Genomic DNA, 24,322 nt, shown 5'->3' on the forward strand with positions numbered 1-24,322 from the left:
TCCTCAGTGGAGGGCAAGATAAGGTGTGTTCCCAGATACAACTTCAATTTTTCCCACCTCTAAATTGCTCAGTTAACCTGTTTTTTTTCTAGTCACAATAAGGACTTTGAAGACTTGCATCAGTGTATTATGCAGTGAAAGATTCATCCATAATTATATTGTCTGTTTCTATTAAAACATAACACAGTTTTTTACATTTAAAATTGAAGAACACTCTCTTGAAAATACAAGCTCATAAGAACTGAAGCAAGTGTACTCACATACCCATCTACCAAAATACAGATGAAAGGGCTCTTCTGGAACATTATTAGGGTCCATTCCATAATCTTCCAAAATCCAGAAGATGTGTTCTGGATTCTTTAAATTGACTTTTCCTTTGAATGGCAGAAACTCAAGGGCCTATACAATAAAGAAGAACAGAATCAAAAAAAGGTCAATTTTTTTAAATACATACCCAATAATAAAATTAAAATAAAAATGAAATAAATATAAAACCACACCAAAAAACAAACGACAATTCCACTTGAGAAATGATAGTTTAGTACTAAGAGTATATTCTCAATTTCCTCTGGATTTCTGAAATGTCTTTCTTGTAAATAAAGATAGCCCAAATAATTAAAGATTAGAAATCAGGAACCATAACATTTTTTATTAACTGAACAAAACTCAACTTTAGAGGAAACGAACTGTGCACATTAATTGTGCAATTTTCAAGTTATAAAAAGAACACTGACGATGAACAATGGGATTTAAAATTTTAGCGATGTGCAGCTACACCAGTTTACATACTCAGCATTATTTCATGTACACAAAAATCAAACAAACGGGAAAGGGTAGCTACTATTAATACAGACAATTTCAGTCTTGGTAAATGAAGTAAATAGAATAAATAGCTGCTAAAATAGAATGTGAAAGAGCAAATATTAACAGTAATTTAGAAAAAAAATCCTAATTAAAATACTGACACAGTTAGGAGGAGACGAGAAGAGCAGACAAGAGCATAAGGACAGAACAGGAAATCAGCACACAATCCACAGCTTGCAAATGAAGTAATTTGTTTCATGTTCTGCAACAATAAATGCCTAATATGGAGATCAATTAACAGATTTTCCAAAAACCTAGCACCTAACTCTAGCCACTTGAATCTTACAGGTTTGGGCAATAAGCTAGTTTCCCCAGCACACTGGGCTGAAATCAGCCATGATATTTCTTTGACTTTGTAAATGCCTTACATGGTCTGTTAGAAAAAAACAACCACAAAGTCATGAATTTTGAGGGAACATTAATTCAGACACAAAGATCTCATTTAGAGCTGATAAGAGATAAGCTGTAATCTGCTTTAAGATCTTCAGGAAACCCAAACTGATAGCATGCAATAAGAACAACATGAATAAATTAAATCAAAGATTTCTCAAAAGTCTACTTACATCTATCTTTTTTATTTTCTGTGCCTGAGTCAGTGTTTTATTAAATGTATGAATATGTACTTTGTAAGTAGAGTCCGACTGTAGATATGGAAGCTGAAAAAAAGGCAAAGATACTTTCATTAGTACAGCCACAGTGCTATTCAGTGTGATTAAGTAACCATATTATCCAGACTTTACATGCATACCATCTTGTCCATTGGATAGTTCTTCAAAGTTGCATAGAGCTCCCCCACAGATCTTCCATGACCCCACAGTTCAAATATAGACCTGAAATCACAACATTTTTGAGACTGCAGTCACATGGAGGGGGGGGAGAAATGCCTTATATATTTAGTCCTTTTGCTTCATGGAGCACTGAAGTGCAGTATTTAACTCTTAGCACATGCTTAAATTTTGTTCTTAACAGGGACACACTTATTTTTAATCCTAAACAAATATTTTGATGATGCTTTTTTATACTAAAAGGTAAATTTCAGTCTTAGTACCTTTGGACATCACCAGGCCTTTTTCTGACACACAGTGATACTAGTAAATGAGACAAAATTAATTTGATGGGGTAAGCAAAGGCTGAAAAAGGTGAAGAACAGACCTTCAAAGTGTTACATTGCCCTGGAGTAACACAAACCATGAAACTGCAACATCCTACGTAGAATGACCTCATCAGAGGTTCTGTCCCATTTTAAGATGTAGTTATGATGTTTGACATTTTCAGATGTTAAAACATTACGCTGTCTTCCTACACTCTTGTGTGTCCGTTTGTTTCCATCTTGCTAGCTTTAAGAAAAGCATTGACTTGGAAGATCAGAGAACCAATGCCCCTGTAAGGAAGGCACACCACCACATCACAAGCCTTTCCCCCAGCATTCAAGTATCCCAGACGAGTGGCCTTTCCATATCAAAGAAAAAAAATCCTTTTAGTAAGGGAATCCTAGTGTCACTGCATATCTGCATATATTTTTAGACACTTGCAACGCACTGTAAACACAGTCTTTAAGGATAAGTAGTGCCATGTGGTACCTTTTCAAAGACGAATCGTGAAGGAAAATCTTCAAAACATTAACCGGTTTAGCTCACTCAAACAAAAATAAGAGAGAACTACATTTTACTAAGTGACAATAGCAGACACCTAGGCCCAGCAGTAAGCTATTTTATTAAAGTATTCCTTTGCCGAATAAATTATTTAACGCTTCATTTCTAACCTGCATTTACCCAGAAAAAAACATACATGTTTGAAGTGTCTAATTTTTTTCCTAAAGCTTTCGATTCATCTACTGTGATAATTTAAGCTTTATTTATCGATGGAGCAATGAAAATGCTAACATCATAGGCTGTACTAGAGAGAACCGAATATTCATCTTTGAATTTTATTCAACTGTTGGAGAAGCTCTTATAACACCTTCAGGCCCACTTCTTAATTTTACATTTACATATGTATTGGAAAAAAACCACAAAACGGTAGGGAGACTTTATTTAGATAAATGTATGCTTCAAAGCTTTTAATATTGATAGCAGTGCAATGGAGACACTCCAGCAATCTTACTCTAAAACTAACGTATCTCCCCACAAACAGAAATTGGCTGGGAAAAAGCCATGGGCCAGTTAGGCTTTTGACATACAAGCATACATTAGCTGAGAGAGCATGGCGTATGGAACATCCGCAAGCGGTTTCGTCATGTTTTACTTCATTAGTTGTCCAGAGCTGCTTTTGGAAGTGCAGTACAGCTTATCTCCATTGGAAACACACTGTCATTAAGGACAATTCTGTATACACGGGGCTTCTTTAGGCAAGAGTGGACAGCCCAAGTCACTGTAAGGTGGAACTGAAAACCTGACACAACAAACACTCAACAGGGATCATGCAACACTCTGCAGAGGCACCCAAACTCTGAACAAGACAGCACAGGCACCACAAATTTATTATGGTCAGAGCACCACACCACAGCTATGCTGCTTCTCAACCTGAACCATACCCCTGAGGTACCTCTGAAGCCTCGCTGGAAAGCATGTTATTCAGACACCCCTAAAAAGGACAAAAGCAGCTGGAACAATAACTCCCTGGCATATTCCTGTGCTCTTGAATTTTCTAGAGGGACCTCTGCTGCAATGGTCTGTGCTGAGGGCTCAGATACCAGCACTAGGAGGGTGACACAATCTTTCCCTTCCAAATTTGATTTTCAGTTTTTACATATCACTGGGTTTATCTTTTAATTCCATACACATTTTAAAACAAGCTACTAACTAAACGTTATTCAAGGCGACTAAAATATCAGTGACACTACAAGACAAGTACTAGCTCTGAAGTAAAGAACACCAACTCAAGACCCCACGCTGATCGTACACTAAAGAGGATGTGCATGCTACATAATTAGTCCTACAGGCTCCAGTAATGCCTCCTCAATTCTAGAGGCAATCAGAGACTATTTATTTTAATACTCCATACAAAATTACTATTTGCCACAATACAGAACAATTTTCCACTGCCTATGTTATCATTTACAATATTTTTCACCTCTTACTTTGCACATACTGTCCTTTTCATTAGTCCCCTTGCCATCTCTTCTGAAGGAATATTGAGAATCCAAAATGGAGACTGAAATAAAGAGAAGATAAGTGATGCACATACCAAGTTGGACGATGTCTCATGGATTACAGAACTACACAATACTGTTCTACAAAAACAGGACATGTACTGCTGAAGATTAAAAAAAGATAGATTTGTGAATTGTACAGAGAACATGAGGATAAAACTGTATACTCTGCTTGAATGGCTGAGAAATTTTATTAGGTATTCCATTTTCCCACCATATGTTTGACTTGGTAAAACATTATTATTTGTTTATGCTTCTCTAGATTTTTCATCTTCTAAAGATTCAAAACACTATGAAACACACAAGTAGTAACTAAAACCCTGTAACATTCTCTGACTAAGCATTGAGATCAGAATTGTACAGCTTCCTAGCTTCGCTCTTCTAGATACACTTTCCATTGATTTAGAGGCAAACACCAAATTCAGACTGCTGCTGAATGTTTTGTGTTTTGGCTGTTCTGAAAAGAAAGGAGAGCCTCTCAGTAGATGGCACTGTTTCTTTTCACACTGTTATAGGAAGACATCCCAAGGTGCATTTTGTGCACCTTTTACTCAGTTCCAAGTCTACTGAGACTGAAGTGCTCATTTTTGGAAGATACCTTATTTTCCTAAGAAACTTCAAAATTCATTCAGCTACCCACATTAAATAAAAATGCTATTAAAAAAACATACTCGTATACCATACATGCATTCAAGTAAAATATTTGGTCCTCACATTTACACGAATTTCCTGCTCACTGCTGAATTGTCCACCATAAAGCGAGAGCAAAGATGTTATTTCCTAAAGAGAAAATATAAAGGTCAAGCTTTAGAAGCATTAACTAATGTTTTAAAGAAACATAAAAAAAAAAAAGCAGCATACCGTAAATTCTAATGCAGATGGTAACCTCCATAGGGATTACCAACAAAATGTCAGAGACAGCAACAGAAGAAAGAATAGTGTTTATTACTGACTTACTGTGGGAATCAACAGCGAAGCATTCTTGAAGTAGTTGTGTGGACAGGGCAGAGATTCACAATTAAATTCAGCTTGTACATACTGTTCATGAACTCAAAAAAATTAGACCTCCCTGCTATAAAAGCAGCTGATCACCTTTCTCAGAGTTCAGTTGCAAAGGAATGAGCTATGGTTAGGTTATGAAAAGTTTTATAGTATACAACACGGTAAGATTAAGTTAGGCAAATTTCAGTAATCAAATAGCACAATTTTGCACTTTCTCTTTCATCAAAATCTTTACTGTTCTATCCTACACTCTCACAGTGTTATTCCTCCTAAAGTACTATTCTAACTACTCTTAAGCTATTTTTCTAATTCATGTAAAAGCAATGTTTCACTAGCAACACTGACTCAGGGCTAGGCCCAGCACTGAGCATCAATTCCTTTTCTCTTACCTCTCTGCTTTACAGATATATCAACAGTTTTCTTCCATAAGTGTCTTTTCCAGAGTAAACCAAATCAAAGACTGTAAACTGAACACACAAAACAGCAAGCCTCCAAGAAACAAGCTAGTAAGTAATAATTTAAAAAAAACCACCCACTAAAAAGGCTTTTGAATGGAAAAGAGAGGTAAACATTGGGGGATATTTCTCACTCAGCCCCTTCACTAGAAATGACACGCTGCAGACTGAACATTACTGGCAAAAGAACACAGAACCAAATTTTTATATTGGCTTAGATTTGAACCGAGTGGGTAAGTAAAAAGATTACCGTGAAGTATCCCAAAAAATGGAGGAAAACTCCAACACAACACTAGCACATGGCTTTAGTGGGACATTACCGTATTCACTTCCATCTTTTCATTTGCACAGAAAGAACAGAAGAAACACTGGAAAAAAACAGGGGGTTTGCTGCACGAGAATAAAAGTTTATGCCAAACTATTTAACTGTATGGTCATGGGACAGCAAAACCACCTGAGGTTTTAAACCTCAGTCAGTGGCATCTCCACACACTGTAGGTAATGTTACCTACAGGAAAGTCACAAGAATGAGAAGTGGAGACAACACACCATGTGAGGAAAGGCTTGGAGAGAAATGCAATCATAACCTCCACACATGCTAAAGGTTCCTGTGATAAAGGAAGGTAAGAATCTGGGTTTGATGTTTACTAAGGAGGAGACAAGAGCACCAAGTTCAGCGCTCCGGATGAGAGGTTGGGAAGGCCCTTTCCAAGAGTAAAAACAGTGAAGCATTGGAACAGATCTACCTGAAGGTACGAATAAAAAAAACATTTGACATGCATCTATTTGTCCTTTAGATATACCTGGTGCTGGAAAAGTTTGCCTGATGTTACCCCTCAGTATCTGACCTAACCAAAGCGAGATCCCCGACAACAGAGCATGGCTTCTTATCAGCTAAGAAATATGAAACAAGAACTTTATTTTACAGACACTGAACAACAAATATGAACTTCAACACCTTCAGCTGTTGTGATCCAGCACCACCACCAGAAGAAAAGCTGACCTCTCATATCCCATACGCAGGTGTGTAGAGATGGAGAACAGACAGCTGATCTGGCTAAAAAAATCTGTCCTTCCTCATTTTGTTAAGTTTTCAGACAAACCAGGTCATTAACGCCACTCATCGCAAAGCCAAACACATGGCTGAGCAGTCATCAGAGTACAAGAAAAGGGAAATGGAACTGCTTTCTTCAGAAGCTGTATTAACCAAGTGCAACTACAATCTTGCTGAAAAAAGAAAAACTTTCTACGTTACGTATATATCATCTTTTTTTTTACTTTATCGGATGACTTTGCCTAGAGAAAAATTGGATTGATCATAAACAAACTCATGTTCCAGTCCCATAAAGCAGACAGTAAAAAGCAATGCACGAAAGAAAGCCTTAATGAAAACAAGGAAAATAAATAATGCAACACACATTAAATATTTTAGAACATGTAATGATAACCTACCAATTGTAACAAAATAGATACATTTCAGCACTATTTTACACAAACAACATACTTCCCTGGATAGCACATTAGTAGCTCTTCCAGATGGTGCCTAGAAGAGCACTTAGTGTATCAAAATTCGTTAAAATGTGTAATAACTCTGTAAATCATCATGGGGGAAAAAAATCACAAGTTAAAGCTACAAACAAAAAGGTTTTCTTGTAAACACGAAAATTGAGTGTATGCTAAACCAGACATATACCAAAGACCCATTAAAAACAACTGGGACTCATAAAAAACACCTGGGAGCTTCAGATAAGTTACAATTTCTTTTTGTTGGAATGATTTCTGTGAATACCTCTTGATGAGCTAAAACCAATTTAGTGACAGGGAACAAACTCTGCATCCCAAGTTGCGCAGCCAGCTGGCACAAACACGCCAACGAGAAGCAGACCGCAGCACTCGAGGCAGGACTGGCTGGCTCCCATGCCTGATCCCACCAGTGTGACACCGAGGAGGGAGGGAGGCTCATGACCAGGATGCCCCCAACCAGGACACCAGCCAAGGCCTTGGAGACCTCCGTTCCATCCCAGCCCATGCAGCAGGCCCTGGGACTTCAGCAGAGCCCTGTCCTCGCAGCTCCCCGTGCCTTCCGCCAGAAAACGCAGACACCGGCACCTCCGGCCTCACGCGGCTCCGTGACCAGGTGGGACGGCATGAGGCTTGCGCGTGGTGCCAGGGCAGCACCAACCGCTCTGGTACCGCACCCCAGGGAGCGGCTGCGTAGCTTAAGCAAATCGAGAAGTCACCAAAACAAGACCTTAAAAACATTTTGCAAACCCTTCCCGGTTTCCATTTCTTATCTGGAGCCCCAGGTACTTTGCTGGACACCTCTCCCAGCTCCAAGGCCCTTGCAAGCGGCACGGCAAGTGCTGCCGTAAGGCCGCCGCCAAGCGGCTCTCTCCGCGGGCTGCGGGCTGGAGGCGGCCGCCTGTGCCCGCTGCCAGGCCGAGGGGCGAAGAGGCAGCCCCGCTCCCGGGAGCCGCCTGCCACGGGACGCGGGCAGCGGCGGGCGAAGGGGCCCCGGGCGCACCCCGGCCGCCGGCGGCTCTCCCGGTGCGTGCAGCTGGCGAGGCCACGTCGGCGCCAGGCCGCCCCCCGGGCACGCCCCGGGCTCGGTCCCGAGGGCAGCGCCTCGCCCGGGCCCCCGCCTCAGCCGCCCGGGCCCCGGCCCCGGCCCTGGTCCCGGCCCCGGCCCCGCGGGGCGCTCACCGGCAGGCGGAACTCGAGGTGCTCCTGCGCCAGCAGCAGCAGGTACCGCCGCAGCGCGGCACCCGCCAGCGCCATGTCCGGCCATCCCCCGCCTCCCCGGGCCGCATGCGCCGCCGGGCGGGCCCAGCGCCCAGGCGGGAGCGGCAGCGGCGGGAGGAGCCCGCCCGCCGCGGCGGGGAGGCGGCGTTGGCGGCCGGGCCGCGGCTTGTGCGACCGAGCGAGCCCCCTGCAGCGCCCCGCGGCCCGCCCCTCTCCGCAGAGCTGCGGCCGGGCGCTCCAGCCGCTCGGCCCGCTGAGGGGTGCGGAGCAGCGGCCGCCAGCGCGGGGCCCGGTACTTGCCTGCGCTCCTGACTAACGAGTGTTTATTTCGCGTTGTTATCGTTCTTTTAATTAGTATTTGGTGTCTGCTTCACACGGCACGGCACGTACCTGTACAGCAGCACCCGCACCCGGCGGGTGCCGGGGGTGCCGGGGTGCGGTGGCGGCGCTGCCCGCCTGGCTGCGCCTCTCCTGCCCCGGGCCGTCCGGTCCCGCCGCCGGCGGCCGAGCGGGGCATTAGGCACCGTTACCCATTAGCAGACGTCAAAGGACTCACGTTCGCTTTTCCGTGGGGAGGAGGTCAGCGCCGGCGGCGTGGGTGCGTATAGGAGCTGACAGGGACGAGAAACAGATTCCCAGGAAAGGAGCAGAGGTGTGACCGTCCAGCAGGGCTGAGGAGGGGAAGTTTTTTGTATTGCAGCTTATATTTTGTTTTGTTTAACATCTAGACTCGATAACTATAATCCCGTGCCCACTGATCTCCCTGTTACGTTGAGCTGAAAGGTTCGGCTTATCCAGATTTCGGTAAGCTTTTTATTAGGACCAGGCCAGCTCAGCACTGAACAGTGTTCTGTATTTTCTGTGCTGATTTTGGGACAGATTTTTTTCTAGAAGGCTAAGATTTTGCTCATGACCAGTGAACGCTGCGTGGGCCCTGTCCTTTATACATCCCCATAATCTTGTCCTGCAGCTTCTCCAAGTTCTCTCTTCCTGTGGCAATCAAAACTGAGGTTTGCTAGGAAGCTCTAGCCCTGACAATTAACAAGAAAGCAATCTAAATGTGAACTGGCAGCTAAACATGAACTTTCCCAGAGGACAAAGGAAAGGGGTAGATGTGGATCAGGCTTGTTCACCTCAGCAGTTGAGTGCAGAGATCCAGCAGCAAACACATTGCTGAGCTGCTGACAAACCCCATGAGACTGAGATTGCTTGCAAAATCTTGGGATTCCTGAAAGAGATTTAGTGGAAGAAGTCTGCTTTTATTTTTCCAATCTGCCTCACTTTAAATTTCTCAGCTGCATAGCTTCCATTTTAGAAACTCTTTAGCTGGGGTCATTGGTATTATTGTTTAAGCATAATCTCTTTGAGACTGGCTTTTGCTTACTTTATCTGCACTACTTTACCTGCAGAGCATTGCTGACTGTTCCCAGAAGGTGAATGCCTCAGTTTTCCAGTGATACTATTTTCTACAGAAGAATTTAACTAATGCCCTGGGTTTTCCTGCTTTTGACTTGAGGATCCATGCAAAATTGCTGGCAGTCTCTATATGCTACCTAGCATAGTTTGAAAGTGTATGTATAAGTAAAACAGAGTATTTGATGCTGACATTAAACCAAAGTGCTTTTCAGATGCTGTGTTTGTAAACTTAACATACATTCCTGTACTGCCAGTGAGGAGAATCAAGCGGTTTGTTAATGTGGAGTTGGGGAGTCATTTTATGTTGACAACATTGTGTAACCATTGTAGGGAGAGAAAGGAAGAAAAGTTATTCTTTTTAGCTTTCAAGGGAATTTTAAGCACACAAAATGCTCTAATTGAAAATTATCCAGGAAGCTGGAATTAACCACCCTTCTCTCACAAAAAAAAAAAAAAAAAGTTAGAAGATCATATGACAATCATGAGTTTCCATTGGAAAGTGAGAGACCATGAATGAAAAGCCATTATTTAATGTGTTCTGCTGCTTATCTTTCTCAGTTCTCTTCTACAGCCATTGTGTTGCCATCTTTGCTCACCCCGTGCACTGTTCTACATCCAAAGGCAACACAAGTGGTTTTTGACTGTAACCTGCACATCCTGCTGGGGCATTCAGGGAGCTCTGTCACTGCCGGCGGGGTTCACATGCAACAGCATCAACATGGGCAAGTACCCATGAAACCTTATTTAAAAAAACAAAACCAAAACCAAAACCGAAACAAAACAAAACAAAAACCCCAGTGTTTTTAAAATCTAGAAATGCCTAATCTGTAATGCAGTTACTAAATCGTTCAGAATTTGCATTTCTGTCCATTTTCCCATAGAAAAAACAGCACTAATCCTCAGCTTTTACCTCCAGGTATCTGTAAGAGAAGTATCAGCTCTACTAATGTGCTAGATGGAAACTTTAGTTCGTGTCTTTCAACAGGTGAAGATCAGATGGCTCTGACACCGGCGGATCTCTGTCGGTGTGTGACAGCCTGTCCCTACTTCGTCAGTTACACACCGCACCGGCAGCCCATCACCCCCGCACCGGCCCGCACGGGTGGCGGACAGCCAGCCGGGGGCTGGAGCGGCTGGGCACCTGCCCCCCCCCCCAGCTCCCGTGCCCGCGGCCGGCCTGCAGGTTTTCCCTGGCAGACATTGCTGCGCAGCGCAGCCTTTTAAGGGAGAACTATCTATTCTGGGTTTGTCTTCTTCGCTAAATAAGGCTTTGCAGACCGGGCCGCCCTCCCTGACTCGGTGTCTACATCCCTTCTCAGTGCCTGATGAGGAACGTCCCGCTGCTCCCACCGCATATCGGCGTTTGAGCTCCAGATGATGCCCTCTGTGCTTGGTGCCTCCCACAGCCTGCGGGAACCTCGCTGGCCCGGCGTGGGCTTGTCCACCTTTACTGGGCTTGCAGGCGGAGGGAAGGCTGCCCGCCCCTGTGCGCGGGTTGGTGCGCTGCCTCTCGGGGAAGGGCTCTCCCTCTCGCCTGGCTGCAAGCCTGTGCTGGACGGGTCGCCCGGCGCCGCCTCGGATTGTTTGGGAAGCCTGCGGGGCTGCCGGCTGTCAGAAGAAAGTTTCTCCGAAGGCATCCTTGCATGAAGAGTGAGCACCGCGGGGTGCGCTCGGCAGCTGCGGGACCGGCGGTGCGCCCTGTAACCTTGTAAGCATCATGTAACCTCCTAAGCATAATTTACTACCCTGTGCTACAAAATTACTTCTGAATTTCAGCTGAATCACTTTTACTGTCTTCACTGATGTAGAACTATGGGTGGACTTCACAAAATCTTCGGTTATTTAACATCTTTTTCAGCAGCCTTCCCTTTCACTCGGGCAAAACTTCCAAAACCTATCAGGCTGATTTGTTGTTTTTCCTTCGCAGTTGACAGTGCACCCAGGAACCACAGTTACAACGAGTCATTGATTCGTTTTCTGCTTGAGTGCCACAAAACATTTTGAAGAAATGGAAGAAGATAAAGGGCAGAGTGCTAAAGCTACCAGTGCGGTGGGGGACTTGAGAAAAAGTTGGCAGACCTGGGCAGAGGATCACATTGAGTATCAGAGAAAGAACCCGTTCAGCAACGACAACAGACTTGCGTCTAAATCTGTGCATACTCGCAGAGGAGATCCTACCTACGGAAGACCCCCTGAAGGGTCTCAGACAGAGAAGAGAGGGAAAGATGCTCACTCACACGTGGGTAAGGAAGTAGAAGAGCTGTGCTTGATCATTAGAAACACTGGAGAGGTGGGAGAAGATGGACATGTGAGTGTGACATTCGGGCAGCTGTTTGAAACATACGTGACTATTTCCAATAAAGTAGTGGGAATCTTGTTAAGAGCCAGAAAACATGGTCTGGTTCATTTTGAAGGTGAAATGCTTTGGCAAGGAAAAGATGATGATGTGATCATCACTTTACTAGAATAAGGCTTTGTCTAGTGAATTCTGATGCATGGTTCCATTTGGAAAAACATATCTAGATACCATCTTGAAGATACCATTACAGAATTTTAATTTAGCTACTTAGCGGGACACGAGCAGGAGAGAAAATGGGTGAGCAGAGTAAAAAATATTTTTGTAAAAATGGTAGAGATTTGGACAGAAATCACAAATGATGAACCAATTCATCACACTGCCATAATGGCTTGTCCTTTCATTGTTATCACCCGCTACCACGTATACCACAGTTCTTTGGATAACTCCATGGGCTTACCGCTCTACATTACTGAAAGTATAAGTTACTAACTTGCTACCATACACCACTACTTCTTGCATGTTGTGAAATACTCACTGTGTGGGGGATTTTGATTTGTAAAACAAGGAATTGAAAAATTTTTGGGGAATTTATATACTTCTTCAAAAACAGAGCCTGGTATATAGCAAAAGTTTAGATTGTTTTCACATGGTAAAACTGAATAAATGGAAATTGTTGTCATGAAGTATATGAACATTCCTGAATTTACAGAAATATCACAGCAAGAATATTTGATGGTTCCTGAATTAGTTGCATCTTGCATGTATTTTGGACAGCTGCACTAGTCCTGGTATTTAATATTCTATTTTTATCATAATATCTTCTGCAAATCTTCTGTGTCTCTTGTTCTTTTTCCTCGGCATCTCTGTTCTGTTCTTCTAATGCTGTGTCATACCCTAGAAGATCAAAAAGCTCTGCAGCCTTTTAGTGAATTCAGCTATACCCCTTCATAGAAAGTAGGGTGCCACAATGTAAAGATGTGAAAGACAAGAGAAACCATATATTGGGCACTGTGCATTCGTGAGGAAAAAAAAAGTTTAAAAAAACCTTTCTTTTCTTTCACCAAAATGTGACAATGTTGTTTACAAGAGGAGGAGAGTAGAGATCCTATAGTGCAAAATACATAAAAAAAAGTATAGTGGTGCAGTCCTGTACCTTATTTATCTGAAGCAGAGCTGTGCTTTCAGAGCACAGTTGTGAGTCCTCCAAACTGGGAGAAAAAATGCTCAACTAGTTAAAATTTAGACTGAAAGATGATTTTTGATTAAAATTTCCTTCATGGTTCTTCTGGGGGAACTTTTTCTACGTTTAAAAAGAAAAAAAAAAAGGATTTTTTTATACAGTAGTTGTAATAATGCTATTAAAAATAATCAGGAGTTGTATTTACAGTTCCCACCAGTAAAACTGTACAATTAGAAATATAAAATTCTATTTTTTACCAGTGCAAATAAAAGCTTTTATGTGGTGTTAACTACACGACTTGATGGATCTTTAAAGTAAAATATTCTCTTGCCTCAAAAGGATATTGAAATTTAATTTATGAACTTGATAAAAGCGATAGGTTATTTTATGCTATTTATGTATAATAGAGCATTTTTTTGCAAAAAACCTAAACGAATAGGGCTTCTTCTGACATGTTCATCCAATGAGGATTTGCACCAAAATAAGCCTTTTGACTGAGCAAATAAACCCATGGATTTCATTATCCCTCTGCCTTCTTTTCCTAGTGTAAAGACAATGAAAATAGAAAAAGGGGAAGAAATTAATGGGCTGAGATATGTATGTCTGGAGGACAGTGGAGTCAGATGCAGGTAGAGCATGGACAGGAAAACAAAGGGGGGGGTTTAATCACCACATAATTTTACCACATTGGAAACTGGGGAATATGTGTTGCACCAGGCACTGCTGGTGTGTGTTCCCTTAGTTTTCAAACCCACTCCTTCTTCCTAAACAAATCTGTCTTGCAGCTGAGACAAGACATAAAAGTTGTGATCTTAACACATTTAAAATGCTTTTGTTTTTGGAAAAGCGTTTGTTGCCAGAATTACATGAGCACACCTCAGTGGATTTCAGCTCCCATTAGATAAATCCTGTACATATATTTTGATTTCAAAACAAATCAAGCTTTTTATAATACAGGTATGGAATGTAGTTTGTCTAATTCTAACAATTTTGAAATCCAGGCAAGTCTGCTTTAGCATTAGTTCATAGCTTGCAGGAGGCAATACCAGGTGGTTCAGCTGACACCAGCTGACTAACAGGATGTTAGTATCAGGAAAAATAACACATTACTAGACATTGTACAAATAATACATTAAAAGACATAGAGCTGAGGTAGTGCATAGCCTAAGCACTCTAAGATGCAAGTCCAGCTCGTGTAAACTTACTAGTTCTTAGTTAAGGCTGGCTCAAATAGTTAAAAGTTAGGTGTCTAGGCTTCCGCTGCCATGTAAGTAGTGTTAGATGCTTACATGGCCTCTGCTGCACTCTCTTCTGCTGTTGGTTTGTTTAAATGTCACTTGTGTACATCTACAATAGCTTTAAGCACACCTCTGATCCAAAGATTGAAGCAGAGTAAGCCCTAAAGCAATGGTCTTACCCACTTTGTAAGTGACTAAAAAAAGCTTGCCATGTCATGCTATTTTGATTATAGAAAATATCATTTATAGAGGGATGGATTTAAAAAAAAAAAAAATTATAGGGCCAAATTTCCTACCTGTCAGCTTTAGATGAGCATTCTCTAAAGAGTGACTGAGAACCTTCTATGTGCCCATGCAATGATTACAAACACCAAGCTGCCAGACTGAGTCAGCACACAGGTTACCAAATCCAATCTCCTGCTTCCAGCAATAGCCACTATTTCACAAATCTAAAAGACAGATAACACACAATTGAGGCAGTGTGTAGCCCGAGCACTCTAAGATGCAGGTCCAGCTCGTGTAAACTTATTAGTTCTTAGTTAAGGCTGGTTCAAATAGTTAAATGTTAGGCGTCTAGGCTTCCCCTGCCATGTAAGTAGTGTTAGATGCTTACATGGCCTCTGCTGCACTCCTCCGCCGCACTCCTGACACCACAAAAGTGGTCAGCTTTTCACTCCAGAAAAAAAACCACCTGCTCCTGAATTTTGTATAGTCAGTAATGTGTCATATCTAACAGACACAACAATTTAGTTACTAGTTTACAAGTTTTACAAAATTCTGTTTCCTCATCTGTGATGTGGAGATTAGATTGGCACCTACAGATGAAACAGGAATTTAAACTTTTAAACGAGCAACTTTTTTCCAGCAGACTCCCATCAGAATAAATGGAACAGAACTTATGACGCTACTTTTACAAAAATTGTAGCACATGAGGTTGTTTTATTATTACAGGTTATTTGGAGTAGTAAGTAAACTGACCTTCTGAAAGGTATTCTTGCCCTAAGTAACTTCCAGCTCTTCAAATCTCTCCTAAACTTCACATCTTTGTGGCAAGCTCCCTCAGTGGTTTTTTCTCTTCTTCCACCTGAAGTTGGTGAATTCTGCATCTGGTTTGGTCTGTATGTTGTATAGGGATTATCTGTGTTTTGCCTTGTCAAACACTGAAAGCACTTTTAGCACTTCAATAAAAGTAGCACATCAGTTTGAAATGACAGCAACTGAGCTTTTATGCATTTTATTGTTTCCAAGTTTGTCTAATTTCAAATACAATTTTCACTGGTTTGCTCCCCCTTTTTTTTTTAATTTACAAGTCACACTTAAGAAGACTTCATAATAGCTTGAGGAGCTATTACCAGTTTAATCACATTGAAAATGCTGTCCCGATTCAAAACTTTTTTTTTTTTTTTTATTCTACGTTTAACAGTGTGGTATGTGTATCTTTCATCCTTTCAGAGGGAGCAGTTAGTACTTCAGCATAAAAGCGTTATTCTCTGGGTTCGCATTAGGCTGGGAGTTTATGTAAAACAATTGAGCAAAAGAGTACAAATAAAGCTTTGTTATTCCTAAACATGTCGTCAAAAAAGCAGCTTTTCTCAGGACTGCTAATACTGGATCAAAGAACAACAGAGCCAGGAGCAGTGGCTAAACAACTTGCCTTTGCTTCTCCAGGCTCTTGGAGAGTAAGAGTTGCTGACTCCGCTCTCCAAGAGTATTTGATTGATCTTTGCTCACCGTAAAGCTCTACAGATGACTTTGGAAGTTTTAAAGTTGCTATAATGCTGCTGTAGGAGACTGTGACATAGTTTATGGGGTCTGCCCACTGCCTTTTCCAGGGACCAGCCAGTAATTCTGAAACATGTTCAAAGCATTAGGATAGGCTTTTGAGAAAATATTTATTCACCTAATTAAAAAAAAAATTATCTGCCGAGTCCAAGAATGCTTGTCAATACAGAAGGAAAATAGAACACAATTCTATGCTGGAAAACACTAATGAGATACTGAGCATTCATCTCAGTAATTACTGTGACTCTCTTAATGCTTTGTTGTTTGAGCTGGTTTGAGGCCTGTCTGCTGCTGTCAGAGACAAGCTGAATTCCCCATCTTGCTCATCAGCAAAGTTTGGAAGCCAGGTTATATCCTGATTTTTACCTTTCCCTTTCCAGCCTTACTGTCACTAGTGGGACCCTTCTCAAATGTACAATATACAAGCTGACCCTTGCGCTTCCATGTGCATTTGACATGTACTGGGTCTAGCTGGGATGGAGGTAATTTTCTTCAGAGCAGCCTGCAAGGTTTTCGGCTTCTGGGTTTGTGACTGAAACAGCGTTGGTAACACACCAGCGTTCTGGAGGCTGCTGAGCAGTGCTGGCACAGCATCAAGGCCACCTGCTCGTCCTGCTCTGCCCCTCCAGTGGGCAAAAAGCTGGGAGAAGGCACTACCCACACACCTGACACAAACTGACCAGCAGTGACACCCCATGCCATGTAACGTCAGGCTCAGCAATAAACGCTGAGGAGAGGGGTTTTTAGGGGAGTGGAGGGTGAGGGCAGCCACTGCTACCAGCCTGCTTGTGGGAAGTCATGAGTGATTACCTGTGCATCACATACCTTGCTTTTCTTTCTTCCTCTTTGCTTCATTTATTAAACTGTCTTTATCTTGACCCATGAATTTTCTCACTTTTGCTCTTCCTACTCTCTCTCCCATCCTGCTGGGGTCAGGGGTGAAGAGCAAGCAAAGGGCTATCCAGGGTCAACACCCACAGTCAACTATTCCATTGCACTGGAAGATCATTCCAAGAGGAGCATTTACTCTTTTATTAATCTTTTCTGACAACAGTTCATGTTGGTACTTTAAATATTACATGTCACAGTTAAGTAGAGTTACATAAATTAATTACAAATCAGAACACATACTCAGTATTAACTCTTGGAAGATCTTAATTTTCAAGTGTTTCACACAGCTAGGAGCCAGCTCAAACCTCCTAATCTATTGCACAGAAGCAATTAAAGTTCAGTGGCTTTAATTCGCACTCTTCCTTCCTAATGTTACAAATTAAACCCCTGAAGGGCTGCAAATGACGTGAGTGCCCACTAGTAAGAATAATAAGACGTTAGGAACAAGATCTTACAGAAGAGAGAGCTGTAACTCTTTTGGGTAGGAAATGCTGTTCTTCAGAAGGGTGTGAACTCTCTGAAGTATTATTACATGTAGCTTACAGTAAAGTACTACAATACATTGTACCACTAAGGCAACACAGGTGCTGGGTCAGTGGAAGACACTGAGAAGATTATGTTCAGGGAAGCTTGCAGGTGCAGCAGACCATCATCACCTCCACTGTATCTAAATGCATCAGCCAAGGACACTTGGTTAGTTAGGCACCAAGAGACACAGTCTGTGAATGAAGAAAATCCACTCCGTGTTTTCTGGAGATTTAACTTTCCAGTCTGCCTTAATATAGTGTTGAAAAACAGAGCGCTAGCATTACTGATTAGAGTCATACAGCGCTGGCAAATGTTCAGCAGGTCCCTTAAGCAACCCAACATGTTCCGATTTTGGGCTGAGTCCCTGCTATCCCAAATTCAAATCACATTGCTATTATGCAAGCGTGCCACATACTCACTGCACTAAAGACTCATTTCTCTTATGACTTCATTTAGAGATCAAATTTAGCCAAAGCATTAGTAACCTCCAAGGAACTTCCAGTGAGAACAATGTCAGAACCGTCTAAAAATTTGGATTTTGTTTCTACCATCATGCAGAAGAGTGGTATATTAAATCAGTTCCTCTGAACTCTTCACATTTTTTGTAAACATACAGTAACTAATTTCAAATATTGTCTATGTAAGAGGGAAATGATCTTTAAGTCCGACATACAACCACTTACACATACATTTAAATGATATTCTATGTTATATAGCATTATCACATCTCGGGCATAGTATTAACGTTTACTATGTCACTATCATGCAGGTAAGACAGGTAATAGACTGAAGTGGTTTAGCACCAGAAAGTTAGTAGTGTACTTTCAGCAACATACCTACTAACAACTAGGCATAAGTAACACACAAAAACTGATGGAAACTAAATGTTTTAAATGTTACTTGCAATCTCAGAACAATGTATCTTCAAAATAAAAGCTTGATTCTGCAACAAATATTTCCTTTGGTACCAGGTACATGCTGTTGGTACTAACTTGTTGGCTTAGTTGCAATACATTGTGCTGCTATACCCTGCCTTTTACTAGGAAAAGTTCTCTGCATGTGGGCATATGTGTGTGGGGGTATTATGTGTGTATATATATACAAATATAAAATCATAATTAAAATACATTGCCTTATTGTCAGAGAAGTACGCTTACTGAAGTATCCAAATGGGAGAATTAGGCTGGCAGCTACAAATTATGTGGGTAGTTCCTCATAAGGAACTAAAGCTTTTTTTAATCCTGGTATACTATTGGCAACATCAAACTGTGCAACCTTAACTCAGAGTTCAACAACAAAGAACAAATTGGGTAGCGACACAAGGCTAAGAGTGCCTTCAGCTGGCAGCATTTTCAGTTTGCAGTCGCTCAATCAGTTGTTCAGCCTATGAAAAAGAGAGAAAACAATTCATTAACTACACCATGGACATTCAGTTTACTGAAAATTCCATTTCAAAAACAGTGACGCTGACAGAGCGTTCACTTTCCATTTTTACAGACAAAGCATACAAGAGAAGCAGAATACAATGATTGCTTTAAACAGCAGACACTTTTTTTCAGTTAGGTGAGCAGAAGAGTAACCAGAACCTATGAGAGTGAGAGGATGTTTGAGCAAATAAATAGCAGATAAGCAGTGTGGTTTTAAAGACCTCAGAAGACCGCAGTGCTCAGAACAACCCAGCTGTGAGACCAAAGATTCTTTCTTTGGGAGATGTTCCAGAACGGCATGTTGTGGCCTCTCATCACCCAACGAGCCGCACACACGAGCCACATATGTTGCTGAGGGATGGAGTGCATTCAGTATGTGGCTCATGTCACGAGATATGCATCCATTCTTTGGATATGTCATTACGCTCACACATACATTTCTCATCATATGGCTATTTATGCATCTAGTGCACAGCTGGGACGGCTGTATTTTGTAACAGCACCAGCCCACAGAGCCCTCAGAAAGGCTCAGGGTAGAAGGAAGTCTGCCAGTGTTGTTCTGGCAGGACAAACTGGGCACACGGAGACTAACACAGGCACTTCTAAAACAAGTCCGCTTACTGGCAGCTTTTTCTTTGCCAGTCCCACTGAATTAAACTTTGAATTTGAACTAGGGCTTGTGGTTTTATTAAGATCTCCAAAGGAACCTCATTAAAAGGCAAAAAGTTTAAATTTGGCATGTTTTAAATACACATAGTAAAAATGTAATCAGCTATTTACGGTAGGAACAACTTAACAGGACTTAAGTAGCTCTTGCAGTTTATTTGCAAATAAAGCTAGATAAAGCACGGAGCAACTGAAAATGAAGTTACCTGAATCTCATTTTGTGTTCTTAAACGAGTATTACATTCAAGCCATTAGAATTAAATACAAACCAAACAAAACCAACTCAAGAACATCTGGCAAAGTATCTTTTGAAGTGCGTCCATATTGGATAACTAAACTTGGTACCTATCTCCCTGTGCTAATCCAAGATGGTAAGCAGTAAAACTACACAGCTATACTTATTTGAGGGCCAAATATCTATGTGATGCCATACAAAACACCAGAGACATGTCTGGGCAAGCTAGGTGAGATTTCCAGCGAGGCACCACTGTGAAGAAGCCCAGTTTTTCCTCTTTATATAAGAGGCTGCCTGTATTCTTTTTAGATGAGACAGACTTTTTTCAGCATCTTTGTTTTGGGGCTGTGCAATGAGACCAGGACCTGTAGCTACATTGCAAGGATAGGTTCCTTTGTTGCATGAAAGCAGTGAGAATAAGCTTTAGTCCTCGAGGAAGAGATTTTCAAAGTGATTTAGTCAGTGCCAGTTCAGTCTTGTTGTTTATCTCTGCTGACATAAATCACTACAATGTTTTTGTAAAGCAGACACTTCTAGTCTGAAGACAAGATTAAAAAAAACATGTGAACTGATAAAAGCAATCATTAACTGGATATGTTTTTCACCTAAATCTGATGAACCAGGGTATATACGATACAGTCCACCACATTTGAATCTATCCTTGTAAATTAAGTAACTACTTATCAAGTGTCCTCAGAAGCACATCACATTAACCTAAGCTACACATTAGATCCAAAACTACTGTACTGCTTGCTGTTACTGGCACTCCACTGCCCTTAAGAAGCATAAATGTTAAGGTTTTTACCATTATATTATCTCAAATAGTTAATACAAAATAGATGTAATTAATAATTACAGTAATAACAAAATTTTGGGACATAGTTAAATGTTAGAAAAACACTGCATTTTCAGCTTGCAATCGAAAACCTACCGCAAAGCACATCTGCATTACACTTACTGTGATAAACCAGTAGGAGTTGATTCTGTAAAGAAGTCTGGATAAGAATCCCAGCTGACTGGCTGGGGCCAGGACGTGAAGATGCAAGTGGGCTATCGAGCAGAACGGAGGCCAGTGAAAACCCATTCTTCAGAAGAGAAAAACAAGTTAAAAATACCGGCGATGTTAATTCAAGAAGTAGAACATCGTATGTTACTTAACATAATAAACTGAACTAACAACTCACTCACTGTGTTTTCTTTGTACATAAAGGCAGGAACAAAAACATGCCCTTTTCTTTCATTATGCTCTCAGGGAACTTTTTCAAAAGCCTATTAACCTCCTCTTTCACATGCCTGTATTTAAGATACATTTTATTTTGTAAACTTTCCTTTTTAACAAAATGTATCTTAAATATACCATACCTAGCTTTCAGCTGGAAAGCCAAGTGTCACTAGATGAATGTAGCTCCTACCTATTTTAATCATGAAGGCTCAGCTCCCTATACTCTACACTATTTAAATTCTGTTAAAATTTACTTGGCTATCAAAGGCACTGGCTTAAACTAAAGGGTGCAGCGCTTAAATTAATGCAGGTACGATTGAAACACAATGTAGTGCCCTGCTTGAACAGGACAAAGTTTACCGCCCTTCCGAAATCTAGGATTTAAAGCATATTTTTAGGATGTAATTAAAGAGCAGCCTTTTAGGTAAGTTGTTTGAAGTGCCCTCCCTATCCCAAGATGTGGTCAAGAAAGAATGTCAGAGTTGGAATGCAATCTGCCCTGGAAATTAATCAGAAAAAAAGTTTATATCCAATACCAGCACATCCTACTTCAGAAGTCACGGGACAAGTGAACACAGACCTGATTTCTTCAATAAATAGTACTGCAGTTACTGCAGTTGTTGCCACCATCTCTAAAAGAGCATTCTGAAAAGTAAAAAACATACTCAATAAACACAGATGGTTTCCGTTACATACCTTATATCATTCAAGTCGCTAAAATTATTTTTCTGGAGGACAGCTTTTCCAACTTCCATCATTCTCTTCACTATTAAACACAAATAAATGTCATGTAATGTTTAAGTAATATCTTACACATCATATGTCATCAAGTAATTTAAACAAGGTATTATTCAGAATATTAACTTCAACAAACTGATTACACTGAGATTACAAATGTAACTTTTTCAAAATATAAATACTGTAAATACTCATAATCAAACAAGGACTGTCAAGACAGCGTTGTCCAATAACTGACACAGAAATCGCCACTGTTACCAATTTCCATACTAATGATGCTTTTAAATTCTAAGAACTTTGACCACAGCCATGCTATCACCACACCCTTATAAAAACCCCCAAATACAGAGTGATCATAATGATGATGTTTACACGAATTGCAGTGTTATATCTCTACAGAGCTACAGGACTTTGATCTCTAGGTCCTGTACAGCCAGGCATAAGTTAGGAAGTTTCAGAGGTAGTACAGAAATTTAAATTAAAATGAAATAAAAACTGTCAATCCTACTTATTACTAGGACAAAGATTCATTAGTGTACCCCTGTAAAAAGACGCAACGCTAATACAAAAACTCAAAGCAAAAGTCTAAGAAACTGTCTGGAAGCCAAACACATACATAAATTTTTTTCTGGAGAAAACTACCCTGTGTTTAGAGGAGAAATACAGTGATGCAAGTCTTGCAACACACAACTATAACCCTTTTCTTGCATCACCTGTAAAATTCCCTAAGGTGGAATCGCTTCACGCGTGTATGTCTGTACTTTCTTCTGTTACTAAGCACGCAGCCAGGCATTTCTTGTGAAACAAATTCCAGAACAATGTTTTCTTAAGGAAAAGGGAAAAGAAAAAAAAAGAAAAAGGAAAAAAAGTGTCTTATCAACAATAAATCATAGCTTCAATATTTTAGAACTTAATTTTTTCAAAATTATTTAAGCTTATTAGAACACTATTTTCCTTTCTCCTTTCTTTTTTCCTTGAAAAATAAACATGGCACTTTTTAAAAAATATACATTTGATAAAATTCTTCTGTAATTCTCCATATAATTTAAAATTGCACATATATATCTAAGAAAACGCAATGAAACAGCACATAAACGCTTTAAAAACAAAGCTGCAGTTCCAACAAAGTGCACAGGCATCTATACTCCACGGGAAGAGATTTCACGCAATGTTCTTCTAGAACCACACAAAAAAATATGCTATTGCAGAACAGCACACGGAAGTTCCCAGGAAGGACACATCCCTACCTACGCTCACTCACACCATCTATTTCTGCATTTACACCCTCAACCAAATGGTGCTCAAAGGCATAATTATTTGACAACACGATGCTTAAGGCTGCACAAAATTATTTTCCTTTCGGTTAACAGACACTTGCAGCCTTACCTATAGGTATGTGTTCTGTCTTTAGTGTTTTGCAGTTTTCCATATGCTCCACTGGCACCACCAGGTAGTGGTGGGGGGCATCAGGTTTGATGTCTCTAAAACAAACGAGATCTTCATACTAAAAAAGGATGCAAAGACATGAAATTGATTAGGAGGAGGATACTGGTGGAGCTGCTAACAAAGTCCATCTTCCCCATATCAGCGTGACACTTAATGTCATATTGGAGGTAACCAGCAAAAAATCGTTCAGGTTTTTGTTACACGGAACAGGCACGGCTCGTGCCCGCCGCTGACCTCAGCAGTCGGGGTTCCCGCTCCGGTGCTCCAGCCGCTGTGCCAACGCCGGAGGATGGCACTCATCTTCCTTCGGCTCCTGCCTCCGCACGGACCCCCGCACCCCCCGCACCCCCCTCCGCCGGCGGGCACCGGACCCCAGCGTTGGGCTTTTCGTTCCGGCCCGGCCGCCGCCTCCTGCCCCTCGCCCCCCCGCAGCTCGGCCACCGGGACCCGCACGGCGACAGCCGCAGCTCGGCCCTGCGTTCAAAACCGGCAACAGACAACAACGGCCCGGCCCGGCCCACGAAGCCTGCGCGGCGCTGCCCCGACCCGCACCGCACCCGCACCCGCGGGAGAGGCCAGGGCGGGGGCGGCCGGGGAGCTCCGCCGCCGGGACACCGCGGAGGCCGCCGCCCCTCACCCACCTCGCAGGAGAGCAGCGCCGTGCCCGGCTCCTCCCGGCGGGCGATCCTGCAGAACACGCACTTGCCGTCGTAGCCGCCGGCGTTCCCGGCTCCCGGCCCCGCAGCGGCGCCGGCCGCCTCGTCCCCGGCCATCTTCCCCCGCCCCCCCCCCGGCGGCCGGGCCGCGCGCGCCCCCTGGCGGCGGGAGAAGCGCGGGCGGGGCCGGAACCCGCCACCGCGCCTGCGTCAGCGCCTCCCGCGCCGCCAGGGGGCGCTGCGGGCTGAGGGCCGCGGGGGGCCCGTCCCCCACCCCGGCGAGGGGCGGCGCCGCCGTGCGGGCCCGGGGGGCGGCCGTGTCCTTGCGGCCCGGCACGGGCCCGCGCCTCCCGGCAGGGCAAGCACGGAGCTTCCTCGGCGCTT

The 24,322-nt window shown here is 42.3% G+C and overlaps 2 protein-coding genes and 1 long non-coding RNA gene across 13 annotated transcripts in view; 1 reads left to right on the forward strand and 2 right to left on the reverse strand.

Annotated features, from left to right (window-relative positions):
* TRMT11 (tRNA methyltransferase 11 homolog) overlaps positions 1-8,329 on the reverse strand; it is a 28,763-nt gene extending 20,434 nt beyond the window's left edge. For 2 of the 5 annotated variants that reach the window (XM_056342549.1, XM_056342552.1), the window contains exons 1-6: positions 8,176-8,329; positions 4,730-4,795; positions 3,944-4,017; positions 1,613-1,694; positions 1,428-1,520; positions 265-399 (exon numbers count right to left, since the gene is read on the reverse strand). In XM_056342549.1, the coding sequence (XP_056198524.1) occupies positions 265-399; positions 1,428-1,520; positions 1,613-1,694; positions 3,944-4,017; positions 4,730-4,795; positions 8,176-8,250 (525 nt within the window). In that variant the 5' untranslated portion in view covers positions 8,251-8,329. The other 3 variants (XM_056342551.1, XM_056342550.1, XM_056342553.1) reach the window with 3 other exon arrangements.
* On the forward strand, positions 8,323-13,629 carry LOC130151017 (uncharacterized). Of its 7 annotated transcripts, XR_008822472.1 has the most exons (4): positions 8,326-8,866; positions 8,943-9,018; positions 9,624-11,338; positions 11,558-13,629. It is a non-coding gene; the product is annotated as an uncharacterized LOC130151017 (long non-coding RNA). The 7 variants fall into 7 exon arrangements; XR_008822469.1 differs by having other exon boundaries at positions 8,323-8,866; positions 8,943-11,338; XR_008822470.1 differs by having other exon boundaries at positions 8,323-8,812; positions 8,943-11,338.
* Positions 13,630-17,137: 3,508 nt separating this feature from the next.
* On the reverse strand, positions 17,138-24,068 carry HINT3 (histidine triad nucleotide binding protein 3). The gene is made up of 5 exons (XM_056342554.1): positions 23,924-24,068; positions 23,223-23,340; positions 21,795-21,864; positions 20,835-20,961; positions 17,138-18,932 (listed from the first exon to the last, which is right to left on the reverse strand). The coding sequence occupies exons 1-5, from the start codon at positions 24,053-24,055 to the stop codon at positions 18,885-18,887; spliced, it is 495 nt and encodes a 164-aa protein (XP_056198529.1). The 5' UTR covers positions 24,056-24,068; the 3' UTR covers positions 17,138-18,884.
* Between the last annotated feature and the right edge of the window lie 254 nt (positions 24,069-24,322).

Source organism: Falco biarmicus, chromosome 6, assembly GCF_023638135.1.
Source record: "Falco biarmicus isolate bFalBia1 chromosome 6, bFalBia1.pri, whole genome shotgun sequence".
NCBI lineage: Eukaryota > Metazoa > Chordata > Aves > Falconiformes > Falconidae > Falco > Falco biarmicus.